The sequence below is a fragment of the Rhinichthys klamathensis genome, unplaced genomic scaffold, assembly GCF_029890125.1.
Source record: "Rhinichthys klamathensis goyatoka isolate OS25496 unplaced genomic scaffold, OSU_Roscu_1.1 h1tg000197l_1, whole genome shotgun sequence".
Classification (NCBI taxonomy): domain Eukaryota; kingdom Metazoa; phylum Chordata; class Actinopteri; order Cypriniformes; family Leuciscidae; genus Rhinichthys; species Rhinichthys klamathensis.
The window spans coordinates 2,568,176-2,593,251 of record NW_026606723.1 but is presented as its reverse complement, the minus strand read 5'-3'; the positions used below and the strand labels follow the sequence as shown (position 1 = coordinate 2,593,251).

At 39.9% G+C, this 25,076-nt stretch overlaps 1 protein-coding gene across 5 annotated transcripts in view; it reads right to left on the bottom strand.

The window, feature by feature from the left end:
- The window catches only part of cadm1a (cell adhesion molecule 1a), a 309,712-nt gene that overhangs the window by 3,973 nt on the left and 280,663 nt on the right, over nt 1-25,076 (bottom strand). For 3 of the 5 annotated variants that reach the window (XM_056263058.1, XM_056263061.1, XM_056263059.1), the window contains one exon: nt 12,838-12,870. The exons of the other annotated variants lie outside the window; for them this stretch is intronic. In XM_056263058.1, coding sequence (XP_056119033.1) covers nt 12,838-12,870 — 33 coding nt within the window. The remainder of the gene's footprint in view (nt 1-12,837; nt 12,871-25,076) is intronic. 5 annotated transcript variants of the gene reach the window in all.

Below are 25,076 nucleotides of genomic sequence, written 5' to 3'. Positions count from 1 at the left end.
CTGGGGGAGTTCAAAAAACAAAAACGGCAGGCCACAACTTATTAGAGGATAACGAAAAGCGAGAAAGCACAGAGCGGTGTGCTTGTACAACATCCCACCCAATCTCACCTCATAAACAACTCCTGTGTGAGAAGGGTGGGGGTGGGATGTAGGGATGATGCTGCCAAACCCAACAAAACATGACTTGATCAACCTAATAGGCTAGTTTGACTTCAGATTTCCCTTTTTGGGAGGGAAGGCAGATTCAATTAAAGTCAGTGGGAATCTGCTTGACACCTAATTCACGCTTGTCAAAAGGAAGGGAGGGTCTAAAGACGTGATTTAACTCACATTCCTATTAAGATGTTAATATGTGTTCTGGATGGAGAGATAAACAGAGATCGCTCTTTCTCTTAAACCTCTTTCCCCATCCACTTTGCTGCAAGATACCATTGCCGGTTTGTCCACAAACGCAGATGGGCTTGATGCCTGCTTGGGTCATTCTCTCACCGAATGGATTTGATAGGAATTAACATAACTTAACAAATGGAGTGAAGACCGGGACAGGACTGTCTGTTCCCATTCAGCTTCAAGTGATTTTAATGCCCTCTTTCTCCTTTCCACCCTCTACAGCCTGAAGATAAATGAAGGGGTGTGCGGAGCTCAGCCACAGCGATGAGAAAGAAGATTGAGGTCCGCGATCATGCCACGTTCTGAGGTGCGCTGGTGTGTTGGGCCGCCCTTAACACAATGACTGAACCGTAATTCAATAAGAGTCCACTGTGAACCAACAGTTTGGCTAATGTGTAATTCAAGAAGCAGATGGTTTAGAAATGAGTAATTCTCAAGCAACCTCCTCTAATCTCAGCAGCCATTTTGCCTCCGGAATTTTCAGTAATTCCAAGAAATTGCCATCTTAATGAAACCCTAGAAATTTGCTCTCATCTCAATTTGACTAGACGGAGTCACATAATTACACGCATTGTGTGGTGCTTATGGAAGAATCATTACCATAAACAGTATTCCTGTTTAACGTTCATGACTGCAGAATAAGAGACTGGAATACCCAATTACCCAGTTAGATAAGTGAAGGAATGAAGCTGGATGGAAAGCATATGCTTATTCTTCAGAAAGTGGCAAAAGAGAGCGCCATCGGGCACTGATAAAAGCAGACTTTGATCTGATCCAAACGAACTAAGTCTGAGATGGGGTCCAATTTTTGTGCATTGGGTGCAAGGTCAGGACTAAAGGATACCTTCAATTTGGAGTGTGCCGTTACATCGTACTGCACCTCCAGCTACAATGAATCGCTAGTCAGGTCTGACACTCATCCAAGAGTCCACAGTCTCCAGTTTCAAAAATATCTGTCCTGTGGTGAAGGAGGATTGCTGTGAGCTCTCAGGGTTCACACCTCAGGCTGCTTGAGGTGGTGTTGAGGAATATGAGATGGGAGAGAGAGAAAGAGAGAAAGGGAAAGAGCTTCATCAGTCTCAAGATGATGCACTAAGCATGTTTTTTTTTCATTTGCCTGAAATGGGGTAAATCACCTGGTTGGAGTGGACACCTGCTGAACTACAGTGATAGGACATGATGAAAGATCCTATCAGTTTTGCTGTTCCGCTGAACAGTTTCTCCAACAGAAATGCTGCAGTTCTTCAGCACCTTATTTACAGAAAACCTGAATATTCTCTCATTTTGCTTGGGAGCACTCTAATCCAGTTACGTTAAAATGAAGTTATCACACTCAAACACGCAGACCATTATGTAACTTTTCATTAGATTCCCTGCTTCTTGCCTCAATGTAGTATACAGCTTTGGCTTACAAATTGAAAAGAATATCTAATCTACCGCCTCAGCCTCCATGGCTGGGGAGTAACTAACTAAAAGTAGTGACACTACTAACCTTACTACATTTTTCAGCAGCTAATCTACTTAAAATATACTGTTGCTTTTCTGGTAACATGCTACTTCTGCAATAAGTTTAAAAAATAAAACACTCTCCTATTTATTATTATATAACTAAAACGCCCTTATACAATTATATAATTCAAGTTGTAAGTATTTTATAGGTACTGTATATACACAAACAAAGTACTGTTAATTTTCTGCCTGGAAATGATCTGTTAAGTTATGGCCATTTCCTTTAACCCTAAAACACAACACAACAATGCATAATTTAAAATGCTTGTAAAGCACCAGCTAAAAATTCCAATTTTTTTAGACTCTTCTGTTTAAAAAATAAATTTGAATGCAGTCAGTAGCTACTACTTTTTTAAATAAATAAAAATCTAATAATATGAATGAAAAAATATATATTTATAATTATATGTAGGCTAAACATATTTTGTGCACCTAAAATGGTTTCAATGGAGTTAGCTACCATCCTTTTTAATTATATTAAAGCTAATGGAGTTATGATTAATAATAGATACAATTATATAGTGTTAATAAAATAATGTAGGCTATAATATTTACAATGACATGCAAAACATGTTGCCTGCCTTAAATATCTTCAACACAGTTAGCTTCTTGTCAATATAATTAAGTTATTCATAAATTATTATATAATGTAAATAAAATGTTATTTATACATATATATTTATAATGATACATGTTAAAATATGTTGCCAAACTTAAATACCTGCAGTTAGCTACTTGTTGTAAATAGCTTAAATGGTTGCTACTTTTTTAAAAGAGCAGCATCATTATGGTTTATTCTACATCCACTAATTCATCTTTAAATAATTAAAAAATCACAATTGTGGATTGTGGAAGAGTTTCAAAGTAAAGTCACTGGGCGGAACACACAAACAAATCAAAGTATACTGATGTAACAGGCATGCCTATCCTTCCATCACTGCTTAGCCCTATTTCACAAAGGTGAACCAAAACACAAAGCTGACATTTAATTCTCGTGTTCAAAGTCTAAATGAAGACAAAAGGTGGAGGAAAGAGAATGAGAGCAAATAATGCTCTGCATGATGCCATGACCTTGAGTTATGAGCGAAATACCACAGCAAAAGCAATCTGGAGTGAAGGAGGACAGGACGTGTCTCTGAGGGGTTTGAGGTGAGGACCCTAAGGGCCGAAGCACAGCAACACATCTCTTCCTCCAGAAGTCATGCTTACTGGTTTTGAAGAAATCTCCCAAGACAATAAAGTGTGATAGCTGGATTGACTTTAGAGGGTCATCTGTCCCATCAACACCACTGTGGAAGACTGTCTCAGTTTCTCAGTCAAAAACAATGGTACAGATGAGTCTGTGGCCACTAGAGCACAAGTAACGTCATCTCTTGTGTGGACACTCAGATACTATAGCAGTTATTGATTCCACTCCTTTTGTCAGTGTTGGCATTTTCAAGAGTGGAAGAAGTTTTAAAGAATGACTTAAAATAAGCCTCTTTTGTGTCTTCACGCTATCGTTTTATCACATCTTCCTTTTCAAACCAGTACAAGTGCATCTTTTGAGAGAAGACAGGAATAACAACAATCATTGATAAGAAAAAGACAGTAGACCTGGGGTTTCGATCCTGTTGGCCATGACAAAAGGTTAGAAGTGTACAGCTCATATTCAGAATGTTCAAAGGCGGCTGGAGAACGCCGAACGCTATGAGTTTATGCCTCACTGTTCTTAGCACAGGTGCGAGGAGGAGATATGCTGCCGTTTTCTTCATGAGTTGAGCCGGTGGCTACACTTGATCTTGCACTCATAGTCAATTACCTCACTTCCTCAGGAAGCTTCTGTTGTTTTATCGTCCTGGACTCAGGCGGTCATTGCCCACTTCTAATAACTTTCTCAAAAGAAGCCCAAGCCGCAACAGATACTGTGCTCCAGTGGAGATTTGAAATGGACTTTGCTGTGGCTCTCTGGGTATCCACATGTCAATGTTTATTTATTTATTTACATTTTTCCTCATTTAGTTTTCTTTCGGTTTCATCATTCTTTTTCAGATTTGTCCATATACGTATATACATGCAATTATTCAGCAAGGAAAAATACATTTAAAAAAATGGAAGAAAAAAAATCCCCAGTAAAAACCTGTATGATGTATGATTAAACAGATGATGAAATGATCTCCGCAAACCATTTCATGAATCGGAGTCTTAGCATGCATTCAGCCTTTCTCTAGAACGATCATACCGAACCGTACATCACCGGCATAAGTAAAGCCTCACGATCTGACCAGTCATCCAAATAACATCAAAAAGAAGCACTTCATAATCAAATAATTTGCAATGAATGACCTGCAAGGTGATATGTGATGATGTAGCTGCAGATCATATCCCTAATGGCCATGTAAAAGGCCAATTGTTGTTCTGTGTGTTGTCCTTCAAGTTTTAATAAAGTTTAATAAAGCCCTCTATTCAGAAATCTCATTAAATTCAACCAGATTTTACTCACAAAACGTCCACATTGAAATTTCTCTTTTGGGAGAAACACAAGAAGTGAGGCTATATTAAATAAGCTTCAATCACTGAAACATTCTGACAGACAGAAACCGAACACCCAAAATCTCGCCTCAAATCAAATGGAAGCATTATAAAAAAGACAGTTACTCTGCATCAGGCTTATTTGTAAAAGGAAGGAACGTCTGTGGCAATTTTCTTAATTCTTTTCTCTCCATATGCCATTTCCATGATGGATGGAAATTTTCCCTCTCTCTACATGGGGAGATAAAATACTGCACTTCACTGCATTTTACTTTTACTTTCAAGTATTGCTCTTAGACTAAGTGACAGGCAAAGTAAAATATGTGCTAGATTGAATGCTGGCTCTCAAAATAATAATAATAATAATGTGACAAAAGCGATCAGTGTGCAAGGTGGTTGTTGACAGACTTCCCAAGATGCTTTGTATTAACGTGCTTACTCTCTGTATTGAGACAATGAAATCTCCTTTAAAAAATGGCAGGGTCACCCCATCCACAAGCAAACAGAACCCATCACACTCACTCAAGCGCAATCGATTTGACAAGGAGGGAAAAGTCTACCCTCTGGGCAACAAAAGTGTCTCATTTCAAAGGATGTGTTGATTTCAAAGACAGCAGATCTTCTAATTAGATCCTCTAATCTTGTAATTAAGCAAAAGTGATTGCCATGGTGAAAGTGTGAGCAGATTGCAATGAAATGACTCTGCTCTTGGGCCTGTGGTCAGATGGATCACAGATGTGTTATTGCAAATCCTGTCTATATTTACCTGTTCCTTCAGCCCAGCAGCAGCAGTCCTGTGCTGTAATGGAAATGTAATTAAAAATCTCATTGACCCCCTGTGTTGCAGTCACCCCGATCCAGGCTTATGTATAATGCTCAATTTTGCTATAGTCACTTAGAGGTAATGCATATGCAGTGGTCTTTCACGACAAAATTGGATTTGAATGTATTTTACCGGGAGGTATTTTAGTGTTTCAGGAAACAATAAGTTATTTCATGCTTTAAGGGCAATGGATATCGGCATATAGATGATACTTTCTATTCAGTAAACAAAAGTCTCTAGTCATAGTCCAGCCGAATTTCCAAAACAATGTTTGAATGAAAAAAAAAAAAAATCAATCATGTTGCCAGAGACAAAATGAAGTCAAAGTCATGGACAGAAAGATTTAATCTCTCTCTCATGAACTTTTTGTTTCCTTCTGCATGGCCTGTATGAAGAAGCTTGAGATAAAGGGTGTCTCGGGTTCCTTTAAACAAATCATTACGATTAGTGGTTACACTCAAGCGTGGCCTATTGTTGATGACAAACACCGGTTATATTCAATTCAATTTCCACTCAATTTCCCCAGCTAAAATCTCCGGGGCCATTCCGAAAGGTTTCCACTTAAAACATATTAATGTAATTATTTCAAAATGAACTTCATGATGGCAACAGACTGGAGAGTCAAAAGCAACATCCCATGAGGAGTTGAGGAGCATCTCCAGGTCACCCTCTCCTTTTCCATGGTATCTGTTTATCATCCCCCTACTGCGGACACTCCTCTTTGTCAGTTTCCGCCTCAAGCTCTGTCAGCGCTGACACATACGGCAGCCTCCACAGATTTATAGTTACAGTACACAGAGGTGGACAGAACTGGGCCACGCGGGGTGTTTGGAGGCAGGACATGGAATGAGGGCAACCTTTACAAGGTGCTTAGATGCCACAGATTTTAAACTTGACAGGTGCGCCCGAGGCATACTGGTGGATGACGAACCAGATCCTCTGGTTAAGAGATGCTTGATCATTTGTACTTTCAGTACGGCCATGTTTTTGCTTAGGCTTCTCCTCGTCTGCCCTTCAAACATCAATAAATCCTCGGGCTGCTTCGGCTGCTTTTGTGGACTAACTCGCATTCACAACAATCCAGCATTATGCAAATCTGGGAACAACACATTCGACACAAGGGACTCGCGTTGTTCCATTCTGTGAGAAGCAGGGGAAGTGAAGTTTGTCAGAGCTAATCCAGGATAAGATGTCCCTTTCAGGGAACCGTACAAAGCCACGGGCGAGATGGGTGTATTCCTCAGATGCCGCTTCCCTCATTTCCCTCGAGCTTGGGGATCAGTGTTAATTCTTACCCCTCAGTCGCCAGGAAACCGTCAGAGCCAGACAGCATCCGTTCGCCTCGGGCGGAGCGCAGGCGCGAACTCGGCTCAACAGGCCAGGGTCATCCACAGACTAGAGATCTGCCTCCCGCCCTTCACTGACTTTATCAAAGCCGCCGAATAAATGTCTTTGAATTCCACAATGAGCCTTGCGACGGTAGGGAAAAAGCATTGAATAAAATGCCATTCGATGTCTTGTAAGGGGGACGTATCTGGCAGAGCCCCCTGGAACCTCATTTTGTCTGGCTTCTAGCGAATTTCTGTAGCTTTGAGGGCTAATGGAGCGATGCTGTATCTCCAACGCAGCAGGTAAACCACTTTCTGATGGTGTAAATGAAAACCTTTGGTTGGTTGACAGGAGGAAGCCTGCAGAGGTGTCCATCTAATACAGTTCTTACATGAAAAGGGAAGTTTGCTCTAGCTTCAATGCATGGGCTGGAGAGAGAAAAGTTTCCTCGCTATCAGCGTGAGATTTCTGGCCGGCTATAGACAGTGGGGAGTAGATTATAGATGTTCACACATTTATTTTTTCCTCAGCCAGCTGGACTACTAGAGTAATATTTTGTGTGAGATTAATTGATGCTCAAGGACACTTAATTGGTAGATAAAAGAGGCAGGATGGACAATAGTTTCAATTAATAATAGTGGTAATGCATCTTTAAATAATGAGCAAATGTGTTAGGGCCATAGCTTAGTGGTTAAGGGCACACACTATATTCCAGTCTCCTCTCTTGCTTTCTCCATTCTCTGGTGTTACTGTATATTTTTACATTTAGTATTTTACAATTATTCAAAAACTATTAATTACTATTATACATTATGTAAAATATATTTTTAAAATAAGTATTAAAACTAGTAAAACTATAGAAAATTTTAAATGTATAATTATGATATAAATATATAAATGCAAATATAATGTAATGATTTCTGAAGGACCATGTGACACTGAAGACTGGAGTAATGGCTGACGAAAATTCAACTTTGCATCACATAAATTATATTTTAAAGTATATTAAAATAGAAAAAAATTATAATAATATTTCACAATATAAATTTTTTTTCTGTATTTTTGATCAAATGGATTCAGGCTTGATGAGCATAAAAAACATGACAAATAGCAATGTTTCCAAACTTTTGACTGGTACTGTATGTATGCAAGTATACATATGTATATATCATTTTGTGTGTTTAGCCAGTGAAAATGTTGGCAGGTCAAGTAGAAAATAGCATTATTGTTGAGCCCTGCTGCATAAATAGAGAATGTTATTTCCAATTAGGCTGGAGAGTACTCTGTCTGTCTGTGTCTGCTGGGAAATCGAAGCCACCTCAGACCCACGTTATTTCTTCCATCGAGATCGGCCCATGTGAGCTGTCCCTATGTTCCTACTTACAAATCAGCGGAGGACAGTGCCGAGTGGAGAAAGGCGTGCATTTGCTATCCCAAATCCTCCGCTTCTGTTAATGCTGCGCAACTCTCAGTCTAATTACTGCAGCATATGCGCGTCACCTGCGAGGCCCCTGCAGGCAGTCCTGAAGGCACCTCCAAGCCCTGCCTCAGCCATTCACACGCCAGCATTACTCCAAACCCTGCTCATCAGAAACACTACACACCGCTGCAAAGTCCCACTGACAGCCATACATCACTCGCTCAAACCAAGCAAGTGTGGCTGCGAGAGGAAAGATATAAGAGAAAGAGGGAGTAAAGGCAGGCTCAGAGAAAGTCAGCAAAGGAGGCGACCCTTGAAGCTGCAGAAGAACTCGTTCCTGTTGATTGATGAAAGCCCTGGCCGTGATGGCATCCAAATGTGACAATTCTGGGACATTAAAGGCGCCAACTCTTCTGCTTCACCTGCTTCAGTCCAGCTGGGAACAAAGTGGTCATTATCCCACTGTATTCTGCTACGGCGCTCCCTGCGGTTCAGAATCTGCTCAATTATCTTCTCCTCCTGGGCTAAGGCTGACAGGCATGTTGGCAGGTGTGTCCTTTCCATCCCGTTCACCCCTTGACTACTGAAGGATTAGAGAGTGAGGAGGGCATCGACTAAAGCTACGGCTTCAGAGCTGTTAACGGCCCTGCCCTTTCTTGCTCTGTGAACAGATGAGCGAAGAAAGAGCAAATGCTTGTCTTTGGAGATGGAGCAAGGAGACCAGGCCTTAGATGATCACTACATATAACCATCTGTCAATGAGTATAAGCAGGGCAAAGATGCACAGGGGGATGAAAACAGACACTCAGTCTGATAAATCTCTGAAGGTTTAAATACAATATTTTGTATAAATATCAACAATATTTTAGAACTAAACTGAATATCAGCATGACTATGATTCATAAGTTAAAGATGTTAAAATGATAGTTCACCCGAAAATAAAAATTCTGTTATCTTTTTCTCACCCTCAAGTCGTTCCAAACTTACTTTGTTTAGTAGAACATAAAAGATCTTAAATGTGTCCACACAGTGAAAGCTAATTGGGTCAAAAACAACATTGGACCCCATTGACTTTCATTGTGTGGAAAAAAAATATTATTTCAAACTATCTTCTTTTATGTTTCACCGGGGAAATAAAGTCATATGATTGGAAGAGATGAGGATGAGTAAATGATGACACAATTTTCATTTTTAGGTGAACTATATAGCATTTTAGAAATATGGGTATTTAGTCTATTAGTCCATTTTTGATCCGCTAATGAAGAGGGATCAACAACTACTTGTTGCTCAACATCACAGAAAGGAAAGAGCAGAGTGATACGAAGTGAAAAGTTCTAGTGCATTCATCAGAAAACCTTTCGCCCAATCAATTTAGAGGACAGGAACTGAAGAGAATTATTTGCAAAGGCAATCGGTAGATGCATATTCTCATTTCCATGTACATCCTCTCAGATTCAGATATTTTCTTGTGTGCTGTCTTTTCTTATGCATGAAGGGAATTCAGATCAGAGTGTTTGAAAACAAGACATTAAGTAACACAGGCTTTACTATGCCACAACGGGCAGGGGAATCGTCATGGCGACTGCTTTGAGAGGATGAGGGAGAGGCAGTTAACATTGGCATATAAAACAGCTTCACATCAGAGGTGGCTAAGTTCATGTCAAACAGCGGCTTAGATTTACCGGTGAGGGAGCGAGGGAGAGATAGGCTTAAATAAGCCCTTGCTTAATTTTGGCACCATGTGTGACACTCACAGATTTTCATTCATCCTTTTCTAAAGCCTGCTATTTATTTTAGAGGCTTTGTTTCACAAAAGACATTCTCTTTAGCATTCATAGGACAAAAAAAATTAGATTTAATTCATTTCTGCCATTATGAAAAGTGTGACAGAGGTGTGGCCAAAGCAACAGAAAACCGAAAGCCATTATTACATCCCTACTGAAAAGACCCGCTGCTTTATGAAAAGGCAGACTCAGTCATATTGAGAACGAGGATTGAAAAGTTTTACTTTTATAATTGCGAGCAAATAGTCCTCCAAAACTGGTTGGCCAAAATGGAGTGATTTTCCATTTGTCGCAATCATGGGCAAACAAAGCGGTTATTTTACACCTGGTTTCTTACAGGCTCTTTGTCGCATTGTTACTTAGAGCACATAATCAAAAGATGCCATCGTCATGTTTACCGAGCCCAGCCTTAAACATGTTGTGTGGTGCCACACCAAACAAAGGATGATGAAATGACAAGAAGAAGTGAAGTGTGTTCAATCATCCTCTTTGGAAATGAACAGGAATGAGGAGTACGCCTGGATGGAGCGACACAGAGAGGGAGAAGAGAAAGAGAGAGCCAGATGGAGGATCTACTGAATGGGCATCTCACTATCTGAATTCACTGCAGATCCTGAATGCAAGGGGGATCTACATATATTGCTTTGAAAACAGAGACATGATGGCAATAAATCAGCTTGAGGAGAGGCAGGCGGAAGTGTGCGTGACCGTACATGCAATGGGTCAGGTAAAATGAGGTGTGATTAATACCGAGGGTGCCAGTGTGTGATGATACAGTAAGAGTTTGACAGGGTTGCTGACACGCTGATAAGAATTTGATCTATCTGACCCTGCCAACCATGTTTCTTCTAGTCTGCAGTCTAATTCATATTCAATCACACCACGTCCCGTTAAAGACAACATGAAGTAGTGTGTGACCAGGACACATGTAACTTCTATATTGTGACACATTTCAAAGAAAAATGATGTTTTTTGATGTTATCAATTGTATTCATTTGGAATTGTGAAATTCCAGCTATGGAAGTAAACAGAATACATTTTGGATTCATGTTGTCTTTAATGTAAGCCATAATATTCAAACATATTTTGCAAAATTATTAGCTTATGTCAAATTCCACTGATCATTTTTCATAATAGTGTACAGACAAAAAGACTGAGAGATAATAAAAGGGGGAATATAAATGCATTAGAAATACACAAATAAGACTGTTTTCTGTGGTATTGCTGTAGCTTTCTGTTCTATATGGAATCTTGCCCACTATGTTAGCCTCCTACCTCAACCTCTGCTGAAAACCCCACTTATTGCTTGAACAGCTTGTTGCTAGGCTACACCAGAGAGGGTAAAAAAGACTGTTATCAGAGAGAAGAGAAATCTCCTGAACAGTGAGTGTAGCACACCCAGGAAAATAAGATGGTAAACAGAGTATGTGCATCAGCTACAAAAGTGAACCAAATAAAACACACAAGGTGTGACAAGATGCAAATGAGAGGATCTTCTGAGGAGGAACATAGATGCTTCGCTCTGCTATCATGAGCTGTTCTCTGCGTCAGACTAGACTAGATGTCTTTATTCTGGAAACAATGTGACTTGATTCTTCTGCAATTCTTGTTTTATATGACAAGGGTGCGAAATGCTGTTTGCAATACAAACAAGCATTTTAACATTAGCAGAAACTCATATTTGCAACAGGTCAGGACATCAATTCCACAGTCGGATTAAAGAATGAAGGAGCATGCTTGGCATTTTACAAACAAGGCATTTCCTGTCCATTTCGAAAATGAGTGAGCGGACAGGAAGCGTTAAAATGACTAACCCTTTTCACTGTACCGCAACAACATAAAAGCTAAAAAAGCTCTATGTCATACCTAGACAAAACAAAGATAAGAAGCACTACATTTAAAACCAATTTGTTTGATGAGACAAAGCCCCCTGGGTTCACCTTGTGTTCTCTTACCTTTTGTAGGATCAAAAACCGCTTTGGATTATTGGAAAGCGTACAGTGATTCAGTTATACATCACTGCCAGGCTGATATAACTGTACAAGGTTAACACTGGCCTTGTGACATGGTATTTAGAAATGCAGTGAACTGTACAAAAGCTCTATTATAGCTCTGCTACACAGTCAAGGCTGACCACGTTCTGTAGGCACGTCCAAATTATGCACATGCAAAAGAATAGCCCTAACCTTTAGATGTTCTGCCGCTTGTATTTGCTTTAACCTTTTATATATGGAAAGTTGCAGATAGATGTAAACAAACGGCGACACCCCAACTCGATCCATTCGCGAGTTGGCTGGGGGTACAGAAAAGTGTCGATTTTGAGGTGTGATCCGGTGCGACACACAACATGATGGCTAATTAAATCATTAGAGGGTGTTTCACGAGGCACAGGTGACATAATTACACAGTATCACGAAAAGCCTTTATACTAAATCTAACACATTTACACAAGCATCTGCCACTGCAAACTGAGAGCGGGGATAAAGGGCTTAATGAATTGAGAAAGCGCTTTCGTGGTATATTGTAAAACAGAATAAAGCCCGTGAGCTATGCAAATGGTCCCCGTTCTGTGATTTGTGTGCGGAGCTGGCGCACCAAGGTGGAGTACAATGCCATCTGCGTCATGTAGAGAAAAGGCTCTCCCGTTCATTTCTCAGAAATCAAAAACAGCCATTTAAACGTCATTTAAATTCATGAAAAATTATTGCGGGTGGATTACGAGCGTCTGTGAGGACTCAAAAAGGTGAGAAGTCAAAAATGGCAACAAGGACTCGAGAAGGGCTCATGCAGGAGGGATGGATGTGTGACGTGGCCAGGAATCACACCGCGAATGCTCTGATTAAAACTCCTAGAGGAGCGCCGTGGCGGACAGGTGGGTCTTCACGGGCGAATGACAATGGGGATAAAGGATGTGACATACGGATGGACAGACAGACAGACACATACAGCAAATCCACATTAGATTCATTCCCAAATCCCGTGCATGTCTCCGTTACGTGCTGTACTGTACTCAGCTGGCATGCAGAGAATGCCATGCTGTGCTGGCAGAAGAAGGAGGGAGAGGTACCAACCGTGAGCTGCGGCTTCAGTGCTGGGCGCAGCGTCTGAGCACACGAGGAGAGGAGGTGCGGTGGAGGAAGGAGGAGGGAAACAGGAGGAACAGCATGCATAAAAAGGAGAAATGGGGGAAAAAACAAATGGAACTGATAAGCAAGCATTTACACACAATTACAACAATGACCAACACTTTGAAACAAGCTCACAAGAGAATGGGCAAAATCAAATGTTTTGCACATTAAAACAAATAGGGCATTTACACTCAGCTAAAACTAGGGGTGTCAAAAGTAGTGGTACTTTGGTACAAAAAGCATCAGACAGAATCCAATCCACCTTCCTGAACATAGTCATTGCGTTAGCAAATTTCTATGGCTACTCTATTCGGTGCCTGATTAGAAATGGTATATATTTTTAATCCCAAAAGTATGGTAATTAAATGGATAGTTCACCCATAATTGAAAATGTATTCACCCTCATGTCATTCCTGTTCATGTCAACTCGTACGACTTCCTTTATTATGCAAAACACACACTTAAGATATTTTAAAGAATGCTTTTGTCCTTACAATGAAAATCAATGGGGCAAAAACTATGGACCCCAGTGAGCACCACTGTACGGACAAAAAAAATAAAAAAATACTGACACATTCCAAAGTAAAAAGATAGCTTCAATATTTTATCATATTTTCCCCTTTAAGTACCATATTTTCATGATAAAAAAATATATAGTGTACCATTTATAATCAAACTAATAAATTGCAACATTTTTGGGTAACTATCCCTTTAATGTCTTTTAACATATAACATTATATTACCAAATCTAACTGGTCATATTTTTCAAATTTCCCTTACTGTTTGATTTCAGTTAGTGAACAGCTTAGCCTATTAGTGATTAAGAAGCGATAGCAATAACAGATGATTAGCAATAACAGCATAATTTTTGGCATTGAAGAAAGGAAATAGGATTCTGCTGCGGGAGATCTGATATGTGTCGAAATATCAGCTCTCAAAAATGTCTAAACTGAACACACTTGAATCAGTGGTGTGAGCTGCATTGTTAACGTAGATCATTTTCAAATGGTGCAGACAATCACTGCAGCACCCTAAATCAATATAGCAGGAACGCAGAACTCTCAATAAATAATAACTACATAAAATGACCTTTTCATATGCTTGCCTTTCCTGCAGACCCAGTTGTTGAATCAAAAATTCAAATCACATAGACTGCCACAATCACTATTATTTATGACAAATGAATATGATGCAGAATAAGAAATGAATGCCAATTGAACGCCTATACAACTATATTATGTAATTAGTCATTAAATCGCACCAGAAGACCGCAAACTTTTTGAAATGTTGATAACTCCGTGCAAACCTGCATTACTGCTCCAGGTAAGTCCTCTGATATAACAGAGGAATTCAGCCTGCCTTTCTGCTTTGAGCTGATGAAATGCCTTGACTGAAATATGGAAGCGAGCGCATAACATGAGGAATGTGAGCCCTTATCCTGGTGCATTACCTTAGGGCAGAGAGCACTTCAAACACACCAGGAGAGCCGTGATGCAGAGCTGCTCGTTATGGAAAGAAACATTAGAGATGTCAATCACTGTTATGGCAACACAAACTTTGTGCTTAAAGCATAACATGGTGTTTCTCGGCTCGATTAGATAGGATCTAGTCCTAATCCAGTTGTTGGCTTTGAGGATTCAGGTTCATTTGAGTATTCCTCAATATTTATCAGAGATTGATGGATAAGAAGTGGTGCAAAGGGTGCCCAGAATAGCAAGCAATTCCATTGCAAAGGTAGATGAGTGAGGCGCGTTTGCTGGATCAGAAGGTGGAGATCAAGAGCACTACAAAGAATCTAGGTGTTTTCAGATGGAGAGGTTCTCAGATTAAAATATGAATTACTGCTAAATTAACATTTTAGTTTTTACTGGTCAACTATTTAGAAAACGATTTTTATCCAATGCGACTTGCAGTTCACTTTTGACAGGGGAAGTTGCCTTGAACTTTTTGAAGTGGCCCTTTCCAGTGTTTGAAATAGTGACCTTTGGTTTTGAAGATGAGATGTATCAATGTAGGTGAGGGTAGTGGACCAGAATTGACCCGTCACTAAGATCCACCCCTCTTGGTTACTGTTGCTAACTCAGAGAAGTTTTACAGAATGTCCTATAGGAATGAACTGGAGAATTCTGTGATTTTTTGTAAAAAGTGCTCGTAGAGTGGTAAACATTTCCTGGTTATTATTCTTACGTAAGCTGGAATGAATGGTGTCATTGCAAAGCATTTTCATCTGCCATATTTCTTGACTAAAAACTGAGACAACTGCAAATTAGAAACAAAGCAAATGCTTCTTAGTTAACGGAAAAGTGATTATGAGTGAAACAATTAGTATTTACAGTATATTAGTAAGTCATTTAGCATTATCTATAAAATGAAAACAATTGCTGAAATTAACACCAACTAAGCTAAATTCTAAAGTTTCAGTTAAAAACTGTATAAAAATCAAAACCATTGCTAAAACTATCAACAAATAAACCAAATGTAGAATTAAACTTGTTACAATGATGATGATGACTATTATCATCGTCATCATTATTCTTAATATTTAGTGCTGTCTAATCAATTAATCAATTTAACGCACACACACACAACTATATTTATACACACTGTATACAGTATATACACACTATATATAATTATTATTTATTCAATTCATATCTTGTTATATCAGTGTATTATATCAATCAATTGTAAAGAGAAAAGACACATTTGAAACGGTTAACATTCATGTACATGAACACACCTGGCCAATTCTATTCAAGCTCCAACTCATGATTTTAAAAATAAGCCAATTTTTCTATTTTTAAATTTGCTCCATTTATTTTGAGGAGGTTCAGAGAAAAGCTAACATGTAGCCAAGAACTAGAGAGAGAAGGCTTTTCTTGCAATCCCTGCTGTTAGGCCTTTATGTAAAGAACCTTCAGGTGGTCAGGGACCCATATCAGTGCACTGTGTTAGTGTTAGACCGCTTTTTAGGTCTCAAAATAAATAAAAAAACTCTCCACCATTAAAAGCGTTCATCTGGCACAAAAGCACAGCAAGGCCTTTAACAATCGCTGAAGGAACTTCTCAGCGTACCGCTGCCATTAGGCCCTTCAAAAGGGCTTCCACCATCAGAAAAATGAAAGACTTAAATAACACTGCACTTACTGCTGCACAGCAAGCCTTTGTAAAAGTCTCCAGCCACTTGCCGTTTGGCGGACATGTTTGAAACATTATCAAACATTAACTGTCAGCTCCTCTGAAAGTGGGCACTGAGTACTTGAGGCGAACAGTTCAAGGAGAGAGTCCCGAGATGAAGCATGGGCCTACAAATAAAACAATCAAAATGAGCAATAATATCTTCAGGTTATTATTTGACATTAAGAGGGAAGTGGAGGGTTTCCATCACTCCTTGCATGCTGCGATTCCCATCAGGCAGATGGTTTGGAGCGTGTTCTCGCTGAGAAGGGAGGAGACAGAGAACGCAAGAGGGACGTAAGGGAGCTGTACTCGTTATTTACTACTATCCAGGGACAGAAAAAAATGGGGGATCTGATCCAAAATGAGTATTAGAATCTTCAAGCTGTCCTCCAACTCTCAATCATCAGAGGGCCTCTGGAAGCCTGCTAAGCCCATTACTGGTTCAGGCAGAAGTCCGTCAATAAGTGGTGCTGATGAGCAATGGCCTTCCCCCCCTGTGCCTGGCCCTTTGTTTCAGTGTGGGTCACCTGAGGCAGTGTCCTTGCTTACATCAGCAGCTGATATCAGCAGAGATGACAATAGGCACACAGCTTCGTGGCTAATTGCGACAGCTTTGTGTGGCACAGGAGACGACAGCGAAACATGCGCCCGGTGCCCAGGGGAAGGGCACAACTGCTGAATCTCAGCAGCACACTGCTCTTCATGGAAAATGTAAAAAAAACATACTAGAGTAACATATTGTGATGAATCTATTGTGTATGGAAGGCTTAATTAAAGCTGTTTATGTAAACCCTTTAAGGGCACAGAAAAAGTGTTTTCCTGAAAGTTGTCAGCTATTACACTAATAATATTAAACTGAACCAAAATGCAAAATAAATCTGAAAATACCACTAAAATTTAACAATACATAATCAAATGCAAAATATAATTAAAATTAATAATTATATATACATATAAATATGTATGTATAGTGCATACCTATCTATCTATCGATAATGAGAAGGTTTGGGACGACATGTTAAGTAAATGATGGCAATTTTCATTTTGGTGGGAACTACCGCTTTACATATCATAAGCAATTTTTCAAAACTTTCAAGTAAAAGACAGAAGGTGCGGTTTGCATACTCAAATTATCTAATGTCCTCATATCCATGAATATATATATATATATATATATATATATATATATATATGCAATTGTCAATTGTTTCCATTGGCAATTGCCGGCAATTGTGTCCAACGACACCTATCATGATTTCTCAGCACACTCTGTATATTTACATTATATATCCCATTTAACCAATAAAGAATGAATGTGTTCTTGGTATAATCTGCTGCTAAACACATTAAGCACCTGTTTGAGTATGTGACTGACTGGGACAATAATGAGCAAATGCACAAGGTTTATTATTTTTTTCATTGAGTGTGTATTATTAGTATGTGTGTTTAGGCAGCCTGTGATGTCAGGCAGGTTCAGGCTTGGCTCGCTGAATATTCTCTGCCGTTCTACCAGCCTATCTCCAGTTAGCCATCATAGAATGTAATCATAGCTCCCATAACAATATACCTCTACATAAAAAAGACTTATTGGGAGCATTTCTGTGTTTGCATGACGCTAAGTGCAATAAATTCTAGGGGATGGTCTCTCTGGGTTGTGTATCAAAGCACTGCAGTGGTTGTTTTCCCTGTGGTAATGCAATTGACCTTTAGTGAATTAGCCTTTTCTCTGCCAGCGAGCCATCTCTCTTTGTCTGGCTTGTATTCTGCTGCGGGAATCAGACAGGGAGAAAAATGGACTTCTATCTTATGTGCAAGTGCTTTTGCTGGGCAATTCATTTGTTCAATTCCAAAATCAGTTTACCAGATGGTGTTTATGCAATTTAAGCCCTGACAAAAGCACTATTTTCTCCTCCCTCTCCCCTTGTTCTTTTTTTTTTTTTTTGTTACTTGCTAAAATGAATCAGACTTCATTTATGGTCTTTCATCAATTACCCCCAAAAAATAAAAAAGTCAAGAAAAATCTATTCACCAGTGTTTTATTAGCAAGGCCAAGGATGCCATTAATGAGGCAACAATTGTTTTGCCTGTGCCTTTTGTAGTGCCCATCTATCCAGAATATGGCATTTGCTTTATATTGGTACACAAAGAAATATACACTATTTTACATTAAAAGTCTTACTTGTTTTAAAAAGCTACTTTTAATTGCATATTGAAATGCTTTGCTGTGCTTGCTAGGACAATTATCACTAATTCACCAAATTAGGAGTTTATTGAGGTAAAAGGCGTAGTTAACAGTAAAAATGTGTTCCCCAAACTATAATGTGACCAACTAAAGATATTGAAGATAGGACTGAGCCACATCTATGGATCAGAATATCATATATTTTAACTTGGGCCAGTAAGCAATCACCTAGCAACCACACATAGCACCCTAGCAACCAGCCTAGGTATCCATTTTTACACAGGCAGGATGAAAATGTAAATCTAGTTACTAATGCTATAATAATTAACTGAAGTATCACTAACTGTAAGACATTAGTACAAAGGTCAATTGCATTACCACTCTTTACATTTAAATGAAATTGCTGATGTCAATTTCTGTGCTCAATCTAAAATAGAAAAAGAGGAAGAGATAGATTATAAAAGAAAACAGTGAGGGAGAGAGTGGTCTGAAATGGAGGATCTCATTCTTAAGAGCCTCTCACTCTTACGGAGCTCTGAATTACAGATTGTGGGGTTTGGCTACAAAAAATAAACACAATAGTCTGGGGAAAATGGGGACATGTGAGGACTAAACAACACCTTCAGAGTCTTCATTCAGTCTTCCCTTTTCAGTGCGGCTCAAAGTCACAGATAGATAAATGGACAGAAAGAGATAGAGCAAATGACGAGAAGAGAGAAATGAGAGAGATGGAGGACAGATTGTGTTGTCAGCCAGAGAGAAAGCGGCAGAGGAAGAAGTGCCTCATCTTTGATCAAATTTGCAAAAGCTTTGTGGGAAATAAAAGAGCTCTCAGAAATATCGATAAACATCCATTTCTGAGCTGTGTTTAGCAGAGGAAAAAAAGGCAATACAAATAGAAATTAATGACATCTGTCCCCATTGCGTATGGTGGCAAGCAAGGCCCCTCCATTTAGCCATTTATTTTTCAGTGTAAATGGCAATTTAGTCATCTCTAAATGTCACCTCCTGAAGCTGTGGAGCACTTTAGCCTTGCGTTATGGCTTTAATAGATTTTTTAAAAGTGCAGTATAGCTCATTCCATTTCTCTTATAGCTTTAGCTGTATATAGTTTATCAAAAATGTATTAAATTTCTAAGTGGCCTCCACCTCTGCGGACTGATAAATTCATGTGGTGTTCCTGAACTATACACATCCAGCCAAAGGATAAATGAAATCAGCAGAAGGAGGGAGCAGTGTGGCTGCTTAGGACCCACTCTTCCTATTGAAGTACATGGGCATAATAGGATATGCTTTAAGGGAGAAGCGATAAAAATGCAGCCTGATATATCACAGCTATAGGTCTGTGCGGCTCGGCATTTGGAAAGCGCATCCGGAGCCGAGGCTGTGCTGGAATCATTTCACACAAACAACGCAATATAACTGTAATTGAATAATATTTTCCCTATCAGTGCCGTTTATCCACAGCTATGCCTGCGGGTTGGACCTCTGGAGGATTTCAAAGTGTGCAGCAGGCAGCGATGTTAACGAGATTCATTCACCTCGTTAATGAGGAAAGAGGGTGTGTCTCATTAGTATGCGTCATCGCTTCTTTCATTAAACACAATCATGTAGCCTAATCACAGCCGATTCATTTCTCAGCCCTTTATAGATTCTCTCAAATCATCCGCACAAGTCAGTCCAAGATTTTGATTGCTCGCGTAACCGACGGCCGCTCCCACTCGGTTTCGCGAGTACACAACAAAGCGCGGAGCCCCATCTCTAGCAATCTGCACGGTTTTCACTGTAATATAAAGAATTGCCTTGAGGAAGGAGAAAAACAGAGTAAAACGATCTCAATCGGTTGCTTCAATATCACAATCATTACAGGCAGCAAATTACATCAGGTTCTCTTTCAGAGATTGAAACCAGCAGCAACATTGATTTAGCTTTCCATCATCTGGGGCCGTATTAGCTTTTGTGTGCTTTTTATGTTGAGTAGAGTGGATTAGAGTAGCTAATGAGCTTGCGGTGGTCAGTATCGCAGGGGCATTGGTATCGTTCGGCAACAGAGCCGGCCCTACAATCGGAGTTTACTCAATTATAAAACAAGCAGGTTCAGACGAACCCGGTGCAAACAAAAAAAGTTAATTGTAGCTACAACGTCGTGGCCATACGCCCGGTTTTCTAAGTGTGGTCCGTGGCCGGGCCATTTGCATAGATTTGTCCCCCGAGTCATGCATCTGTCTTTTTTAATCAACGCAGAAACTATTTAGATGCTGTTAAATGAAGCACAAGTTCTGCAGGTTATGTCCAATTTTTTTTAATGTTTGCTAAGGGTTAACAGTGGGCACTTTAGCACGTAAACAAACTGACTGAATATTACCATATAGCCATCTGCTTGGTACACAACCATTAAAATTTTAAATGTTTATTAAAATTGGGGTTATTAAAATGTTTGGGATTTTTACTTTCAATTCATACGATTACTTTCTATTCATCAAAGAATCCTGAAATAAATAAAAATCATGGTTTCCACAAAAATATTATATTATATATCATTTATTTACAGTAGTCAACATTTGAAGTGGATCAAAACCTTTCATCAAAGTTATACATGAATTTTGAACAATACCCCTTCTTGTCTTAGGACAACTTTGATGAACTTTTTTGATCCACTTCAATTGTTGACTACTGTAATAAACTGATATACCTGTATATCAATTTAGCAAATAAATACAACGAATAAGAAGCTTCTTTCAAAAACAATGTTGCAAGTAATATAAATATTAAAGCAGTTATCGTTTCAAGAATAACATTAACATGCTCTAGCAATAGAGCAAAGTAAAACTGACTTGCAAATGAATGGCTCGTAATCAGCCGTGAGCCGTCTCCTCAAAAGAGTTTGTTTGCAAGCAGCAGAAATCTGCATTCATTTTACCACATACAGTACACGGAAGTGTCGTTGCGTCACTGTTCTGTGCATAATGGCACAAAATTAATAAAAAACACAATATATTGACCCGAGTTTTGTTTTATCCCATGCATGTAAAAATGTTTGTGATGATGTAAGACGAATGCAAACGCACCAGTATTCGATAGAATCAAGTGAGTGTGAAACCAGGTCAACGCTGCAGGGAGGAGCCAGGAACAATCGCACTCCGTTTCGGACCGCAGCAACCGGCACAGTGTGAAAGCACCCTTAGATCAGCCGGTATTTATAAACTGCCAACGCATTCTCATCCTTTGGCGTCATATTAAAAAGTTAAAAAGTTATGAAGACAAAATTAGATGACTTACTTGCAAGACTAGTCTAAGCAGTTTCAGCCCGTTCTCATCCTTTGGCGTCATACATGTGACGCTTTGTACATTTCGTTGAAATCTTACGCACATGGCATCCTTTAGCGTCAATATAACACGCACTGTTATGGGTAGGTTTAGGTCTGGGGTAGGGTGCGGTTATGACGGCTTGGGATCTGCGTCTCATATTCACGCTAAACGATGCCATGTGCGTTGGATTTAGATGCGCGTAACCTGTATGACGCCTTGGGTTCTGCGTCTCATATTGATGCTAAAGGATGCCATGTGCGTAAGATTTCAACGAAATGTACAAAGCGTCACATGTATGACGCCAAAGGATGAGAACGGGCTGAAACTGCTTAGACTAGTCTTGCAAGTAAGTCATCTAATTTTGTCTTCATAACTTTTTAAGTCAGTTACATAAAAAGGTACATAAAAGTAAGACTGCTAGTTGGACAGAATAGTTCTTAAAACGCAGTCTTAACATAGTAGTTGTAGTACTCAAGACCGATCTTGGTCTCAAGAACATTTCAAAGGTCTTGATCTTGTCTCGACCGTATTTGTACTCTGTCTTGTCTCGATCTCAGACTAAGAGTAATCGGATTTTATCTCAAGACCACAAATGCGGGATTTCACTAAAATGCCGGTGTTTTTTCTGATTTATTTGTGAACATTAATGTAATTGAATGTAAAACCTCCTGCTTCCAAAGCAATCAGGAATTGTAATTGTACCAATTCAGATGCTGTTTCTATGCCACCTCTGCCAGGGTTTCCGTTGTCCGGTAATTACCGGACATTGGCCGGGAAAAAAATGAAATGTCCAACAAAATTAAATCTCTCCGGTCAAATTGTCCGATTAAAATTGCGTAATAATCCCGCCCGCCTAACACAATATGAATTTGAGAATAAGCCTAAAATGTATAAAGCAACAATACACCGAGCTTTGGCTATGTTATAAAGGAACAGGCTCTACCGTTTGAAAGTTATTAAACAACATCGCATGCTGCATTTCAAATAAAGCGCACGCCTAGAACGGCTGTAATATAGACCTAAACAACGAACGATTGAGTGAGACGTTTCAAATATGGCCAGGCCCAGGCAGGCTAGCCATAAAGGAACACTCCACCGTTTAAAAAAAAAAATTGGGGTTATTCACGGTCTCCCCTACATTTAGATAGGTGGGCAAATGCATTTTTGGAAGCACTGCTAACTTGGGCACAGAGATATCACGCACCTGAAATAAAGCTTGCCACAAATAACCGGGGAAAGTAATGATTATGCATGAAACATTTGAATTATTGATAAAGTTGATAAATTGATAAAGTTGATGATGCAGACTCGCCATCTTCGCAGTAGTGAACGCGCCTATAGAGAGAAGTGTGCACGCGCCGGCGCCTCTGTGTCCTGATTATATTGTCCACTATATTTGCTTCTTATTTATTAATCCAGGCAAATTTGTTGATGAAACATTGATTAAAATTAAGATACAATTTATACAAAACGAAATTTTCAAGCAAAAATAATATTCGAAGATCACTGGGTTGATTATTATTCGAAAATCGCACCCCTCCACCACATGCACGCACACATGCATTAGGCTACACACCAGAGCATGTGAACAAAGCGGAGTGGTGTGACGCTTATTATAAGTTAAAAAACTTAAACATACGTTTCATATTTATAAATAATATAGGCTAATGTTATTATTTTTTTATTTCATCTATGTTGATTATAGGTGTCGTGGGCTAGTCGACGAAACACTGAGGACGGAAGGTGCCCACTTGAAGACCCTAGAGATGTCCCCTACTCGGTTCAATCCAGACGGTTGTCGTGCTGGTCCTGTAGTTGCAGCCGTCGTGTGCGCTGACGCGCCAAGTACACTGCTGCCGTTAACGTCGGACAGAAGGGGAGTCACACCACCTTATGGAAAGAAGCGTAAATGGATGGAGAAGCATAGTTTACTGTAAAGCTACGTCTTAGTTTTGCTTATCTTGGCGAAAGCCGAGTACAAATCAGCATGAAGTTTTAACATCTACTCTCGTGTAATGGAAATCATGAAGATCTGGATACATCCAGTGACTGCGGTGAATAGTGCTGCTGGCAACCAGGGAAAGACCTTGTGACAGCCTGGAGAGACAGCTGACAGGAGGAAAGAGACCCCAATGGGGCTGGTAAGGGTTAGCTACCCTTGTCGGCAGTATCCAGCTCCATGTTTACAGGATGCTGGAGACACCCGCCCAAGGCTTCTGAGAAATCAAAGAGAAAAATACCCCTAGAGTCTGCGAGAGCGGGGGCGGAAGATGACTCAATGTTGGACAACATGGTTAACGACTTAGGAATGGAAACGGATATGAGTATGGAGAGTAAGACTAGTTCAAGATCTGCAGTAAGTAAAGTCATTGAACTCCAAGTTTGTGTCTGTGGCTGGAGCAAGGCGACAACGGTCAGGGGTTTGAAGGTTCATCAAGGGAAAATGAAATGCTTGAGGGAGAAGGGACAAGGGCCTCGCATTGATCAGTACTTCTTACGAAGTCAGTCAAGTCAGTCGAATGAAATCCAGCGACAGGAAGCAAACCACAGCTCGCAGGATATCAGCACCCCTGTCATTGACGAAAGGAGGGAAAGTTAGTGTGCACTAACTTGCACACTAACTGTGCAAGTTAGTGCATCACTAACTGTGCACTAACTTGCACAGTTAGTGATGAACATATTCATACTTGTGAACCCGGTCAGGCTAACCAGCATAAGAGAGAAAAGAACCTCAACGGGCATAGGCCTGGAGTTAGATGGCCAAGAGCTTGTGAGAAAACTGCATGGGACACGGTAAACACAGATCTATGCTTTGCATTGGAAAGATTAACTGGTACAGTTGAAAAGAAGCTGGATAAATTTGGGGACATCATTTACGCATATGGAAGTGAGAGGTTTGGTGTGGAAAAAAGGAAGGAAAAAGTACAAACTACTCCTGGAATGTCTAGACGGCAGCAGAAAATTGAAGGGTTAGTTAGAGAAAGGAGACAGCTGAGGAAGCAATGGAAAAGAGCAGAACAAAGTCAGAAGGAGGGACTCAATCTCTTACAAAGGGCCATAAAAGATAAGCTGGCAACATTACGCAGAGCTGAGCGCCTACGGAAACGCTACAAAAAGAAGGAACGTGCGAGGGCTAATTTCTATAAAGACCCATTCAAATTCGTAAAGAAGTTATTCACCAGTGAGAAGAATGGCACTTTAAAAACATCTAGGATTGAGCTAGAGAGATATTTGGAGGACACGCATACAGATGCAAGAAGGCATGAGCCTATGTCAATTCCATCAGACATACCACCTATCAACCCACCAGAATACCAAATGGAGGTCTGTGCACCTAAATGGAAAGAGGTAGAGCAGGCTGTGAGAAAGGCAAGGGCTTCATCATCTCCAGGGCCTAATGGAGTTCCGTACAGAGTGTACAAGAGTGCTTCAGGAGTTCTGCGAATTCTGTGGAAATTGATAAAAGTGGCATGGGAAAAACAGGTTGTACCTAGAGCATGGCGCAGAGCAG